This window comes from Oscarella lobularis, chromosome 16, assembly GCF_947507565.1.
Source record: "Oscarella lobularis chromosome 16, ooOscLobu1.1, whole genome shotgun sequence".
In the NCBI taxonomy this organism is placed as follows: Eukaryota; Metazoa; Porifera; class Homoscleromorpha; order Homosclerophorida; family Oscarellidae; genus Oscarella; species Oscarella lobularis.
The window spans coordinates 1,719,362-1,731,354 of NC_089190.1; the positions used below are offsets into that span (position 1 = coordinate 1,719,362).

The window sequence follows — 11,993 nt, forward strand, 5'->3', positions numbered from 1 at the left end:
GCAGGTACTTCTATTTGGTACAGTGGAACCTGAGCTAAGGGCCACCTGCATAAGGCAGCCACCTCTGTAGAGCGGTCACTGTCGGCCGGTTCGAATTGACTGCCTTGAATCTCGTGACAAATTCGTACAACGGTCACCTGTCTATTGTAGAAGGATTTAATTTAATTAGTGACGGGCTTGGTTTACGTTTTAGCTTTCAAATCGTTAAATAGAGTCATAGGCCCGTGAGGGTAGATGGAGAGGCTTCAGAAAGTGAGGAGTGCGAAGTTTCGCGAGCTGTCGATCGCAGACATAAGGACAATAGAATGACCATATTGAATTTACTCCGCCCACTCCCACACGCACACGCCGTTTTCATGCACTATCGCAAATCTTCTCGTTTGAGAAAAACACACAGTACACCTGAGCAAATACGAGGACATCTTCGTCCCATCCGATGAAGTTTTATATGCGAACGACGCTTCCACGTCCAGAAGAAGAGACCAATCGTCATGACTTCCGGCACCGCCTCCAGGCTAAACTAGAGACAATAAAGCTTCACGCCTTACACGCGTGTCCCGATACTTTGTCTCCATGCTGACGATCGTCCGAGCCGCTACGCGACGACTCTCCGTCGTTTCGACGCCCAACGTTCGCCTGGCGGCCCGTACGCGCGAAGAACTGACGTCGAGCCGTCGAATCGTCGTCAAACTGGGATCGGCCGTCGTCACGCGCCAAGACGAATGCGGCATCGCTTTGTCTCGAGTCGCAGCGATAGTAGAACAGGTAAGAACGCCGACGAATGAGAAGAAATAGAGCTTTGGCCCTTCGTTCTTGAAGTCGACCCCCCTCTCACATTGATTAGACGCCTAAAAAAATTCGTTTCGTGGTTCGCGTGTCCGTACAGTACGACAAACGGTTCCACAAAACTATGACGTCATATTTTTTTGAATTATGAATTAAGAGAAAATTTAATTATCTAGATTTTCGATCTGCATTCCAGAGAGCATCGCGAGGTGATCCTCGTTACGAGCGGCGCCGTCGCTCTGGGTAAAATGCTCTGGCGACGATTTCATTCGAACGGCGTCGACGGACCGCTCGATCCGCGAGCGTGCGCCGCTCTCGGTCAAGTTCGTCTCATGTCCCTCTATAAGGAGATGTTTGCTCAATTTGGCATCCGCGCTGGACAGGTAGTCAAACCGCTGTCGACTTGTCAGTGACACGATTAGATGCGGCCTGTTTATATAGATTCTGCTCAGTAATTATGATCTGGTGGACAGGCCTGAGAACTTGCGTTTGACGATTTCCAATCTGTTTCAAGCCGGTGTTATACCCATACTGAATGGAAACGATACGGTGAACAAAGTTGAAGATGGTATCGATCTAAAGAAAGTCAGTGAGGTGTTGTGCGCAATTTCTACCTCCGAGAAAGTGACAGAGTCTTCCTTCAGACCTATAGCACGCCTGATAATGATCGTCTGTCCGGTTCGGTCGCTCGCATTGTGAACGCTGATTTGGTCATTTTGCTATCGGACGTCAATGGGATATACACGCGACCGCCCGGTCAGCCGGGCGCTTTTCCGCTCGACACGTTTAGCGTCCGTCAAAGAGACGGCATCGAGTTGAACGGACGATCGAGAGTCGGCCGAGGAGGCATGGAAGCAAAGGTAAGAGACATCTATGGCGCGATCGTCATAGTTTATTTAGTTCTATTCATTTTTCCTCTCTAAGGTCGATGCTGTGATGAGCACCGTGTCTTCTGGCATTCCGGTCGTCATAGCAAACGGATGCAATTCTGGCACGGCGACCGTTCTCAAGGATGTTCTCAATGGAAAATTAGTGGGAACTCTCTGCACGAATGCTCCTTTGGAACGACGAACAACGGTTGACGTGGCTGCAAGTGGTAGGAAATTGGGGGCGCTAGACATTGTGACCAGTCACTAATTGGTTTTTGCAGCTCGTAGTGGGTTCAACAAATTGAAGTCTTTATGTGCAAGACAGGTTGGTTTGTGGAGACTCTCTAAATAATAGCTTCTACTCGTCTTTATTAGAGAGCCGAGATCATCGAACGTCTTGCTGATTTACTGAATGACCGAAAAGAAGAGTTGTTCAGACAAAATCGTCTAGATGTACAACGTGCCGCAGAAAATGGAACCGGCCGCCATCTAACCGACAGACTCGCACTGAACAATGGAAAACTGGAGAGTCTCATCTCCGGCCTACTGCACATAGCAAGAGACCTAAGAAAAGTAAGTCGAGAGGAGACTCCTATATATTGGAATTGACTCTGGGGATGCAATAGAGAGATAGAGTGGGAGAGTGCAGCAGTTGTATGCTCGTAGCTCACGGACTGGAGCTGGTGCAGGAAACGGTGCCAATAGGCGTACTAATGATCATATTTGAATCCAGGCCGGACGTCCTTCCTCAAGTGAGAAGAACGTTATGTCCGAGCTTCTATTATATCATATTTGCGTTCTCTCTAGGTTGCTTCCTTGGCCATCAGTACGTCCAATGGTCTCCTTCTGAAAGGAGGCAGCGAGGCAGAGAACACCAACAAGTATCTTCACGCACTAGTTCAAGAAGCATTGAGTCTGTGTGATGTCGAAGACGCAGTTCAACTGGTAATCGTACACCATGTGTCTGAGTATTTTTAAACGGTAGTCTCTCTGATTTTTAGCTTAGTGGGAGGTCTGACGTTCAAAGTATTCTCAAAATGCACAGCACGATCGATATGGTGATTCCGCGCGGTTCGGCAGAATTTGTCAAGCAGGTCAAGAAGGAGGTCGGCGGTCACGTTCCCGTGCTCGGTCATTCGGCCGGAATTTGTCACGTTTACGTCGATCGCGATGCCGACGAGGGAATGGCGGCGAGAGTCGTCGAGGATTCCAAGTGCAACTATCCGGCCGCTTGTAATGCCATGGAGACGCTGCTCGTGCACAGAGACGCCGTTGGAGGAAATATTTACGAGAGAATAATTGACAGACTAAAACAAAAAGGGGTAAGAATCGGTTTAGCGAAAAATAGACCATTTATCATTATCCTTAAAAGGTTAAATTGAATTTTGGGCCCAAATTGTCGCAACTGATCGGCTCGTCGTCGAACGATTCAATTTCGCTTACATTTCAAGAAGAATATGCAAGTCTTGAATGCACGGTGGAAACTGTACAGAACGTTAAGGATGCCATCGATCACATAAACCGGTACGGAAGCGCTCACACGGACGCAATCGTTACAAACAACAGTAGGGAATAGATTAGGCGTAGTAGCGTGGCATATACTGGAGTTTTGCATGCAGGCGAAACGGCAACTGAATTCATTCGAGGCGTCGACAGCGCTTGCGTTTTTCATAACTCAAGCACTCGCTTTGCTGATGGATATCGTTTTGGATTGGGTAAGATAGCGACCTCTGTTCCACTGCGCTCCCTATTGCTTTAGTCATCGCCCATTACTCCTTTATACCCATCACTCTATTGTACATTCTTACCAGGTGCCGAGGTCGGTATTAGTACGGACAAGGTCCACTGTCGCGGACCTGTGGGCATTGAAGGACTTCTTACAACGCGTTGGGTCCTTCGAGGCGCCGGTCACACCGTCAAGGACTTTGCCAGCGGTCGGAGCAGCTACGTGCACAAGGAACTGCCTGCCAATCTGACAGCCAAGCAGGAGAAGGACTCGGACCGGATCACGATATAAAGAGCAAACTCATAATCGTACTTTTACAGTAGAATTCCTATCGATTTCAACTACAGCAGGTGTATAATTGATTTTTTTGTTTCTACAGTATTTTAACCCACGAGTCCGTTTGAGTGAGCTGCGCTAATTTCGTCACGCCGTCGACAACGTAAGCCTTCACGTCGCTTCCCCGCTCTGACGACAAGCGCGATGCCTCTCCCTCGGTCAGTTCCGCGAAAGCGACGCACGTGGCCGTATCGAACTCGTTTCCCCATATGAATACCTGCTCCAGTGTGACGTTTGCTCTCAGCGAGGCGGCGAGTGCGCAGAGACCCTTGCTGCGAACCGAGTTGCCCGCCACCGAGAGCACTTTCAATGTCGTGTTGAAATTCGAGAGAGCCGTTGCTATTGCCATGACGCCTTCGTTTTCGATTCTGTTGTAGCCGAGATCGAGATGTGTTAGAGGCGGATCTCGCTCGAGCAATTTTGCCAGCTGGGCTGCGCCGTCTCGACTAATGCGATTGCTGCGGGTAAGAGAGATACATAAATATGAGACGTTTGTCATAATTATGGCTTTACCAGCTAATGTCTAAATGCGTAAGTGAGACGTTGTGCTTGAGATTTTCGTGGAGAAGTTGAGCGCCAAAGTCTCGTATGCCATGCTTCTGCAGGTGAATTTCCCTTAGGCCTGTATTCACCTAATACAAAAAATACAGTCGAGCCCTCAAAAGATGTCAAGTTATCCCCCGTACTTTGAGCATATTAGCAATGTGCACTGTGGTTTCCTCCTAAACAAGCAGCCTTGTCCACAATATGCCTTTGACATAATTTTACAAAGTCACCTGTTTGCTATGCAGTAGGGGTCGGTTCATATTTAGATAGCGCACTGTCGAGTTTTGGTGTAGGACTGTTGACATGGCAATGACACTGTCCGTGCCAAGGTCCGTATTGGCAAGATTTACGTCCTCAAGTGTTGCATTCACTTGCAGCATTCCGGCCACATGAAGACCTCCCCGATTGCCTAATTCGTTTCCCGAAAAGTTTATTGATTTAAGAGTTGAATTTATCTACTCAGATTGATTCTCGTTAGTAGGCTGCTACACTAGGAAGATCTAATTTAAAAACCTGCAGCGCATTACAGATAGCAGAAACACCGGCTTCGCTAATATCATTGTAGCTGATATTCAAAATCTCAACCGTAGAATTTTGCTAGGCGTACTGACATGCATAAAATTATCCGGGAAGGCGGGTTGGCATGGTACTTTCATAAAGCTCGCTACGTGCTGAGCGCCTTCGTCCGATAGGCCGTTGTAGCTTATATCAATTCGCAAAACGGTCAAATTAGTTATGGCAGCCAATACGGCTTTGATATCCTGCAGAAAAGTCAATATTTGGTATTATTAGTTCAAGGGTGGCCGCCATCTCCCCTGCCTGTGCATTTAGGCGAGATTTCCGCAGTGCGGGATGATTCCCCGGGAGAACGAGTTCGTCTGATCTGATCCGGTACTAAGTGAGCGACAAACGATGCCACAAAAGTCCTCGAATTACCTCCCAGATTCTTTTCGTAGGAACTCAATTAGTCCCCTATTGACGTCGACTTCTAAAACTTTGCACTGGCCCTCATAACGACTTAGAAACGACGGTGGCGACATGATACACACGCAGAACTCCTATGCTTATCCGGGGGCGTAAACAAGCCGTTGTGACGTATCGCCAATGACAACGACATAAGTTGCACTAAAAATAGCTGTACCGACAGTCCCCGGAGATCGACCCAGAACTACCATGCGACGGTAAAATGTCTGAAGGGTGAGCTTTTTCAGGCGCAATTGCCGCGGAATGACCTAAAACGACGTCTGCGCTTAGTACGGCTTCTCCTTACAGTTCGACGTCGGGCATTGCGGCGCCTTCGACGATTTCCGACAGCTACGGCATTCCCGCCGCGCCCCTGTTGGTCGTGACCGATCCGGCGGGAACGGCACGTAATGTCGGCGCGCGAAATCGTCTCCCGCCGGTAAAATCGTCGCGTTTCCGGCCCGTCGCTACAAACAACCGCGCCCCCGTACCCTTGTTTCTCTCATGTAGCTGCCCTCTTCGCGGTACAGTCACACGCGCTGGCACGAGCTGAACGACAACGCGATCATGGGCCACGAATTGCGCGCGCCGCGCGTTCGCGAGGGCCCCGACGGTCCCGGTGCCACCGATTCGAGCTCGAGGGCGTTTTCGCGCAAGTTTGACTATCGAAATAAAGTCGAAAATTGGGAAAATGCCATGGTAATAAGAGCACCCTTGAGTCTGAACCTTTTTCCGGGAGTTCTATCTCCATTCTAGTGCGTCAATTTGTCGTATCAGGATTTGGGAGACGATTATCAAAAAGGAAATTTTGTTCGAATATTGAAGCGATTGATACGTTGCGAGAAGTTGCAGCTCATCGATAATTCGCTGACGGATTTGAGCTCGGTTTTGCTTCCGTCTTGCACGCATATTTATCTTCAAGGAAACCATTTAAAATCTCTAAAGGTAGAGTTACAAATAATTTTAAATTTAATTATTTTTGACTTGGCCACTTTAGAAATTGCCTCGAATGCCTCGGTTGCGGCATCTCACCTTAAGTAACAATGGAATAGAGAGTTTAACTGGACTTGCTCTGTTGAGGAAGACGAACATAGATTCGTTAGTTCTGACGGGAAACCCAGTCGTTCTTCACGATAGCTATAGACAGGCGTAAGAATCGCGTTTTTTAACTGCAGCGTGTGTTGTTTAATGTATATGTTTATAAGGGTTTTTCGTGAGATTCCTAGTCTGAAGGTTCTTGATGGCATTCCCAAGTTAGCTAAAGATAGCGATGTCGAAGGAAATGGCAAAGCAGCTGGTTGTACTGTTTCATAATGCATTTTATTGCCATGTACAGTAGAAGTTATAGTTCTTGTTTAGTTGATTTTTATTAATTAATTGCTACTGTAGTTGCATAGATACAGGTATACTGGTAAGAAAACTTCCGATGTCCCGGATTCCCATTGAATTTTGTGTCGTTAGAAGCCTATCGAAGCTTATCGAAGCGGCGTAGTTGCGTTGAACATGACGTTCCAAGACAAAGCTGCGCAGAACCCGCGCGTAAAATGGCGAAAACAGGTCGTCGAGAGAACGAACGGCGACGCGAGCGAGACGACGCCTCTCGAAACGCTCCAAGTGCGGGTCGAAAAGGCGGAGGGAAGAACGCAGGAACTCGTTCGTCGTCTCGCCGCTCTGGGCTACTCGTCGGAAGCGAAACGCCAAGCCGAATCGACGAAATCGGCCAAAGGGAACGACGACATCGTGCGAAGCGCGTTGAAACGCGTCGAAAGGACCGAGGAGGCGCTAGAAACGATCAAATCGCGTGTCGATTCGGTCCAAAAGGAGCAGGAAAGCGCCAAATCGAGATCGAGTCCCAAAGCGAAAAAGGATTTCACAGTCGAATTGCGAATGGCAAAGTCGAGTCAATCGAAACTGGAAAAGCAAGTCGAAAAATTGACGTCAGCACTGGACGTTGTCACCAGTAATAAGATGGCTCTGTTGACCCAGCTGGAAAACGTGAAAGGAGGAAAGCAGAGAGCAATCAACAAGGTAACAGAGGTGAGATACAGTAGTACAACACTCTGTTCACCTCAGGACACCTCACGCACCACCAGCTCTATATACTAGACTAGATAATGATGGCCTTTCGTGAGCCATCATGGGATCCCCGAACACCCCCAGCACATTCTTATTACTCTACTCTAATTTTTGTAAAGCCTTTTGCTTAATTTGCATCACACTGCCTAACCATGTGAGTTGGCATGCTTTATTTTCCGCAAAGCCTACAATTTGGCCTCTTATGTAAGCGGGACACAGCTATACCTCTCCTAACCCTAACGTCTGCCCCTTTGGGTGATCGTGTCACGAGGCCCATTATCAGCTCGCAGTTGGGTTTGCGTGCTGCGAGCACAGCTCGCAGCACAACAAACCCAACGTGCTCCTTTACTGCGTTCCCTTCATGAACGTTACTGATAAAGCTCATTGCTATGTGCCCGTTATTTTTAATAGTATTTATCCTCGATAATGTAGCCTGCATAATATGCCTACTGTACACGTTCCTGAAAAGTTTTGAACACAATCCGGGTTCCTATCTACTGTGACGTCACCTTTTTATGTACATTTTGTTCAAAATACGGGAGAGTATGATAGGCAAGGGCACCCCTTAGAATCATAGATAAGGGCCCAGCTCTCTAATATATTACAGGAGAGTCGGTTTGCCAGTCTCTGTAATTTCACTGTAATTTATTACACGAGAGAACAGTTGGCTAGTCTCTGTAATTTCACTGTAATTTATTACAGGAGAGTCGGTTGGCCAGTCTCTGTAATTTCACTGTAATTTATTACAGGAGAGAACAGTTGGCTAGTGTCTGTAATTTCACTGTAATTTATTACAGGAGAGAACAGTTGGCCAGTCTCTGTAATTTCACTGTAATTTATTACAGGAGAGTCGGTTGGCCAGTCTCTGTAATTTCACTGTAATTTATTACAGGAGAGTCGGTTGGCCAGTGTCTGTAATTTCACTGTAATTTATTACAGGAGAGAACAGTTGGCTAGTCTCTGTAATTTCACTGTAATTTATTACAGGAGAGAACAGTGTGCTAGTCTCCTTAATTTCACTGTAATTTATTACAGGAGAGTCGGTTGGCCAGTCTCTGTAGTTTCACTGTAATTTATTACAGATCAAAGATAAGGGCGCAGCTCTCTAATCCCTTAGAATCAAAGATAAGGGCCCAGCTCTCTAATATAGGCAAAGGCATCTTTTTGAATCAAAGTTAAGGGCTTAGCTCTCTAATATAGGCAAAGGCATCCCTTAGAATAAAAGATAATGGCCCAGCTCTCTAATATAGGCAAAGGCATCCCTTAGAATAATAGGTCCCGAACACTACATAGTATTGAGTTGGCCTCTCTATTTCTAGTTGAAAGAGCAGTTGGATAGCGAAATGAAATTGCGTGCCAGTTTGGAAGAGTCGCACAACTGTCTGTTGGAGAAGATTCAGTGCGTCGACGGAGTCGTTGAATTGGCTCGGAGGGACGTGAAATTGTTGACGCGAGATTCGGAGTCGTTGAGGAGGGAGTTGATCAAGGGAAGAAAGGAGTTGGAGTTGGAGAAAGATAGAAGGAAATCGGCCGAGATGCAGACTGAAGAGTATAAGGCTACTATAGGTAGGAGCTATTCAAATATTTTGGATATGAAAGACTATTTTGAGATTTCTTTGCTTAGCTTCTAAGGACGCTGATTTGGAAAAATTGAGAAAATCCAATGATGTGAGTGCAGTGAGAGGCTTTGGGATTGGAGTTAGTTGAATCATAGGATATTAGCGAGAGAAACTCGGAGCTTGAGAAAATGGTAAAAAAACTTCAAAGTGGAAAGAAGAAGGACTCTGGACGAATTAGGGAACTCGAAGTCGGTTTAGACGGGTGTGATGATTGGAGTTATTTGGAAAGTTTCGCTTCTTTTAGGTCGATAATGGTAGGCTGAAAGATGAATTAGATTTTATGCGGAAGGACAGAGAGTCGGTGGAAAAAGGTAGACAGGAAACCGAAAGACTGTTGGGGGAAAGACAGAGCGAGGAACGGAATGTGCGAGGGGAATTGGAAGACAAGATGCGGAGTTTAGAAATTGAAAGGTGAGCAATGAAGTTTTCAGTCTGAGAATGAAAACTGGTGTTGCTAGGGACGACGCGAGAAGAAACGAAGTGCTTCTGAGTGAAGAACTAGCAGAACTGAAGGAAAAGTTGAGAAACAGTCAATTAGATAAGGTAACGTACATAAGATAGATGACAATTTTTCGTTCATTTTGTTTAAAAGGAGAGTGACTTGGTTCGTCAGTTGAGGGAAGAGTTACGCGTCACGTTGGACGAAAAGAATCAAGTGATGTCAACGAAGGAGGAGCTTTTGGAAGAAGTAGAATGAATTACATAATCATCAATGATCTGCGATAAAGTTATGTCGTAGGTAAATCAAGCTATTGACGATATGGCGAAAGAGCGTGACCAACTCACCTCTCAGCTGAGTCACTTGCAAGTAAGATCCCAGTGGAAATTCAGAGAGCTCCGTAGTGGTACATTTTTTTTCTGTCTACGTAGAACCAGTTAGACGAGTCAGAAAGTAGAAAGACAAGTCTAGAAGAAGAATTGAATAGGTCAAAGGAATTGCAGAGGACGTGGCAGAATCGTTCTGTAAGCAAACCGTTGCGCAGGAAATCTTCTAAGGAAACTAGGCCCATTTTAGCAAGACAAAGTTGCTCTCGAAGCTCTAAAGGTCGAACTAACAGCCGCAAAACTGGAAAGAGATCATCTGGAGAGCGAGTACCGTAGAGAAAAGACGAGACTCGAGCAGATTGAAAGGGAACGAAACGAATGCAGAGACAAGGTGATAAGAAAACGTAGAGAAGCGACTACCCGTCTACGTTTTGTTTCTAAGGTTTTTGCTGCCGAGAAATCTTGCCGAGTTCTCGAGGAGGACAATTGCCGGCTAGCCGATTCGCTTGAGTCTCTGATGTCGTCAAATCACGAACTTCAAGCGGCGATGCTTAGTCTGAAAGGGGAGCTCGAGCGAAAGGTCGACGCGTTGGCGTCGGCCGACGAAATCAAAGTCGTCTGGGAGACGAGCTTGGAGCGGCTGCAGAACGAGGTGGGACGGTTGCAGGGGCAGCTGATCGAGGCGGAGAAACGCGTGCCGCGTGAAAGTGCCAAAGCCGCGGAGAGAGTCGCCAAGACGTGGACGGAGAATCGGCGGCTGAAAGAGGAGGTGGAGAAGACGAGAGAGGAAATGGAGGGGCTGGAAAAGGAGTTGGTCGCAATGAAAAAATTGAGGTTGAGCAGGCGGTGTTCTTTCTTTTCGAATCAGGAACGTTTTTGTTTTCTAGGGATGAAGAGGAGAGGAGAGCGAGGTTGAATTTCGTTCAAATGGAGGAGGAAATTAAATCGAGGGACAGGCAGGGTACGGCTAAATTGAAGGCCGTGTCTCAAGAGAATAAAAAAGTGCGTGGGGTTGGTAAGATTTTTGGTTTTGTTCTAGTGTTCATTTTAGCTTTCGTCGTCTTTGAGCAATTTGCAACGACAGCACGAGACGAGTTTGATAGTGAAGGCTCAGCTCGAGACCAAGGTTCAAGCGCTTGAGACCGAACTTGCCAAGCTAAGAAGAGACGTTATGGGACTGAGAGGGCAGCTGACGAATGCGAGGAAGACGGCGCAAAAGACGGAGGAGAAGCGGTACGAGGAGAAGCAGAATTGGATGCGCAGAGGCGAAGTAAACGACGCGGCGAGACTGAGAAAGGATTTGGAGATTATGGCCGAAGCGCAGCGAAAGGCTGAAAAACTTTTAGAGTTAGTATAAGCACTGGAGGCTTTATCTTTGTTAGTTTTCTTTCTAAGGGAACAAGCTAGGGAACTGGAGAGGCTAAGACGATCTAGTGCTATGACTGAAGAACAATTGAAGGTGGTTCATTTTATTGTTTTTAGATTATCTTTAAGTTTTGCTCGCTAAGGCTGCTTTGGCTGAAAAGGAAGGGGAAATGAGACGAATTGAGTCCGTCACACAAGATGCCATGGAGAAGTCATCGCAGGTAAACCCTGCTATATAAATTTCTATATAGTCTTTCTTAGTCCTCCTTCAGGCGTCTTCTCAGTTGCAAGAGCTTAGAGATTTGTACGAGTCGCAAGTAGTGGAATTGAACGCTGAACTATCTGAAGCAAAGTACAATTGAGACATGTTAGTATGTATTATGTAATCCCTGGTGCCTTAGAAAATTTCAGGCTGATTTGGAAAAGCGGGGAGCTGCTCAGCAAATAGAATTGCTTACGGCTCGAGAAAAGGCAAAAAGTCAGGCTCGCCGAGCTCAAGAAGTCGTTAAGGCAAAATGGGAAGATGGGGCCCCCCTCCAATATTTCATCCAAATTGTTTGTGCAGGCTAGTCGATTGATGATAAGCAAGTTGGCTAGTCAAGCTGAGAGCGAGCAGCAAATGGCCAAAGGATCGCTGGAACGAATTAAATCTCGATTAGAGTTAGAAAAAGAACTGTCGCATAGAACCGCAAAGAAGTATCAGCACCTCAAGGTAAGACGCAATCTGAGATAATAAGCGCACCTGCACGTATTCTTAAAAGCTTTGAGGGATGTGCGCGTGCTCCTAATTAAGCAATTTCGTCTGTGTAGGTGACAAGCGCTTTGCGTTGCGAGGAATTGGCAAGAGAGCTCGCCGAGATGAAAACTCAGAATTCTCACTAGGTACTACAATTGCGGAAATTTTATTATAATTATGAAGTCAGTTATTTATCTTGTACGGGA

General features: G+C 46.6%; 4 protein-coding genes across 6 annotated transcripts; 3 read left to right on the forward strand and 1 right to left on the reverse strand.

Moving 5' to 3' along the window:
- Positions 1 to 529: 529 nt before the first annotated feature.
- LOC136196806 (delta-1-pyrroline-5-carboxylate synthase-like) lies at positions 530 to 3,775 on the forward strand. 2 transcript variants are annotated; one of them, XM_065986453.1, is made up of 13 exons: positions 530 to 765; positions 963 to 1,169; positions 1,228 to 1,380; positions 1,431 to 1,646; positions 1,711 to 1,882; positions 1,937 to 1,980; positions 2,031 to 2,228; positions 2,282 to 2,407; positions 2,463 to 2,600; positions 2,657 to 2,977; positions 3,028 to 3,220; positions 3,275 to 3,370; positions 3,467 to 3,775. In XM_065986453.1, the coding sequence occupies exons 1-13, from the start codon at positions 574 to 576 to the stop codon at positions 3,670 to 3,672; spliced, it is 2,262 nt and encodes a 753-aa protein (XP_065842525.1). In that variant the 5' UTR covers positions 530 to 573; the 3' UTR covers positions 3,673 to 3,775. The 2 variants fall into 2 exon arrangements, with proteins under 2 accessions (XP_065842525.1, XP_065842526.1); XM_065986454.1 differs by having other exon boundaries at positions 1,228 to 1,371.
- LOC136196819 (leucine-rich repeat-containing protein 34-like) lies at positions 3,691 to 5,330 on the reverse strand. Its single transcript, XM_065986471.1, has 8 exons — positions 5,200 to 5,330; positions 5,083 to 5,146; positions 4,914 to 5,024; positions 4,777 to 4,860; positions 4,494 to 4,718; positions 4,404 to 4,439; positions 4,231 to 4,349; positions 3,691 to 4,175 (listed from the first exon to the last, which is right to left on the reverse strand). Exons 1-8 carry the CDS (start codon positions 5,301 to 5,303, stop codon positions 3,755 to 3,757), a joined length of 1,164 nt encoding a protein of 387 aa, XP_065842543.1. The 5' UTR covers positions 5,304 to 5,330; the 3' UTR covers positions 3,691 to 3,754.
- On the forward strand, positions 5,222 to 6,621 carry LOC136196821 (leucine-rich repeat-containing protein 46-like). The gene is made up of 6 exons (XM_065986474.1): positions 5,222 to 5,460; positions 5,518 to 5,665; positions 5,737 to 5,925; positions 5,983 to 6,171; positions 6,224 to 6,375; positions 6,432 to 6,621. The coding sequence occupies exons 1-6, from the start codon at positions 5,450 to 5,452 to the stop codon at positions 6,538 to 6,540; spliced, it is 798 nt and encodes a 265-aa protein (XP_065842546.1). The 5' UTR covers positions 5,222 to 5,449; the 3' UTR covers positions 6,541 to 6,621.
- A 41-nt stretch (positions 6,622 to 6,662) lies between these two features.
- LOC136196803 (myosin-11-like) lies at positions 6,663 to 11,992 on the forward strand. 2 transcript variants are annotated; one of them, XM_065986447.1, is made up of 19 exons: positions 6,663 to 7,263; positions 8,622 to 8,868; positions 8,927 to 8,970; positions 9,017 to 9,109; positions 9,166 to 9,332; positions 9,380 to 9,464; positions 9,514 to 9,609; positions 9,661 to 9,729; positions 9,792 to 9,884; positions 9,937 to 10,077; positions 10,129 to 10,520; positions 10,574 to 10,688; positions 10,738 to 11,033; positions 11,082 to 11,145; positions 11,195 to 11,272; positions 11,324 to 11,403; positions 11,453 to 11,561; positions 11,617 to 11,763; positions 11,862 to 11,992. In XM_065986447.1, the coding sequence occupies exons 1-19, from the start codon at positions 6,730 to 6,732 to the stop codon at positions 11,931 to 11,933; spliced, it is 2,922 nt and encodes a 973-aa protein (XP_065842519.1). In that variant the 5' UTR covers positions 6,663 to 6,729; the 3' UTR covers positions 11,934 to 11,992. The 2 variants fall into 2 exon arrangements, with proteins under 2 accessions (XP_065842519.1, XP_065842521.1); XM_065986449.1 differs by having other exon boundaries at positions 6,663 to 7,254.
- Position 11,993: the final 1 nt, after the last annotated feature.

Coding starts and splice junctions, on each gene's coding strand:
- LOC136196821 (XM_065986474.1), top strand. Junction 5,926..5,982: donor AAAATTGGGAAAATGCCATG/GTAATAAGAGCA, acceptor TCTCCATTCTAG/TGCGTCAATTTGTCGTATCA. Junction 6,172..6,223: donor ACCATTTAAAATCTCTAAAG/GTAGAGTTACAA, acceptor TGGCCACTTTAG/AAATTGCCTCGAATGCCTCG.
- LOC136196819 (XM_065986471.1), bottom strand. CDS start 5,303: ATGTCGCCACCGTCGTTTCTAAGTCGTTATGAGGGCCAGTGCAAAGTT. Junction 5,147..5,199: donor CTACGAAAAGAATCTGGGAG/GTAATTCGAGGA, acceptor GTACCGGATCAG/ATCAGACGAACTCGTTCTCC. Junction 4,176..4,230: donor ACGCATTTAGACATTAGCTG/GTAAAGCCATAA, acceptor TCTTACCCGCAG/CAATCGCATTAGTCGAGACG.
- LOC136196803 (XM_065986447.1), top strand. CDS start 6,730: ATGACGTTCCAAGACAAAGCTGCGCAGAACCCGCGCGTAAAATGGCGA. Junction 9,465..9,513: donor GAAACAGTCAATTAGATAAG/GTAACGTACATA, acceptor TTTGTTTAAAAG/GAGAGTGACTTGGTTCGTCA. Junction 11,034..11,081: donor AAGGCTGAAAAACTTTTAGA/GTTAGTATAAGC, acceptor TTTCTTTCTAAG/GGAACAAGCTAGGGAACTGG.
- LOC136196806 (XM_065986453.1), top strand. CDS start 574: ATGCTGACGATCGTCCGAGCCGCTACGCGACGACTCTCCGTCGTTTCG. Junction 1,981..2,030: donor AGTCTTTATGTGCAAGACAG/GTTGGTTTGTGG, acceptor CGTCTTTATTAG/AGAGCCGAGATCATCGAACG. Junction 3,221..3,274: donor CGCAATCGTTACAAACAACA/GTAGGGAATAGA, acceptor TTTTGCATGCAG/GCGAAACGGCAACTGAATTC.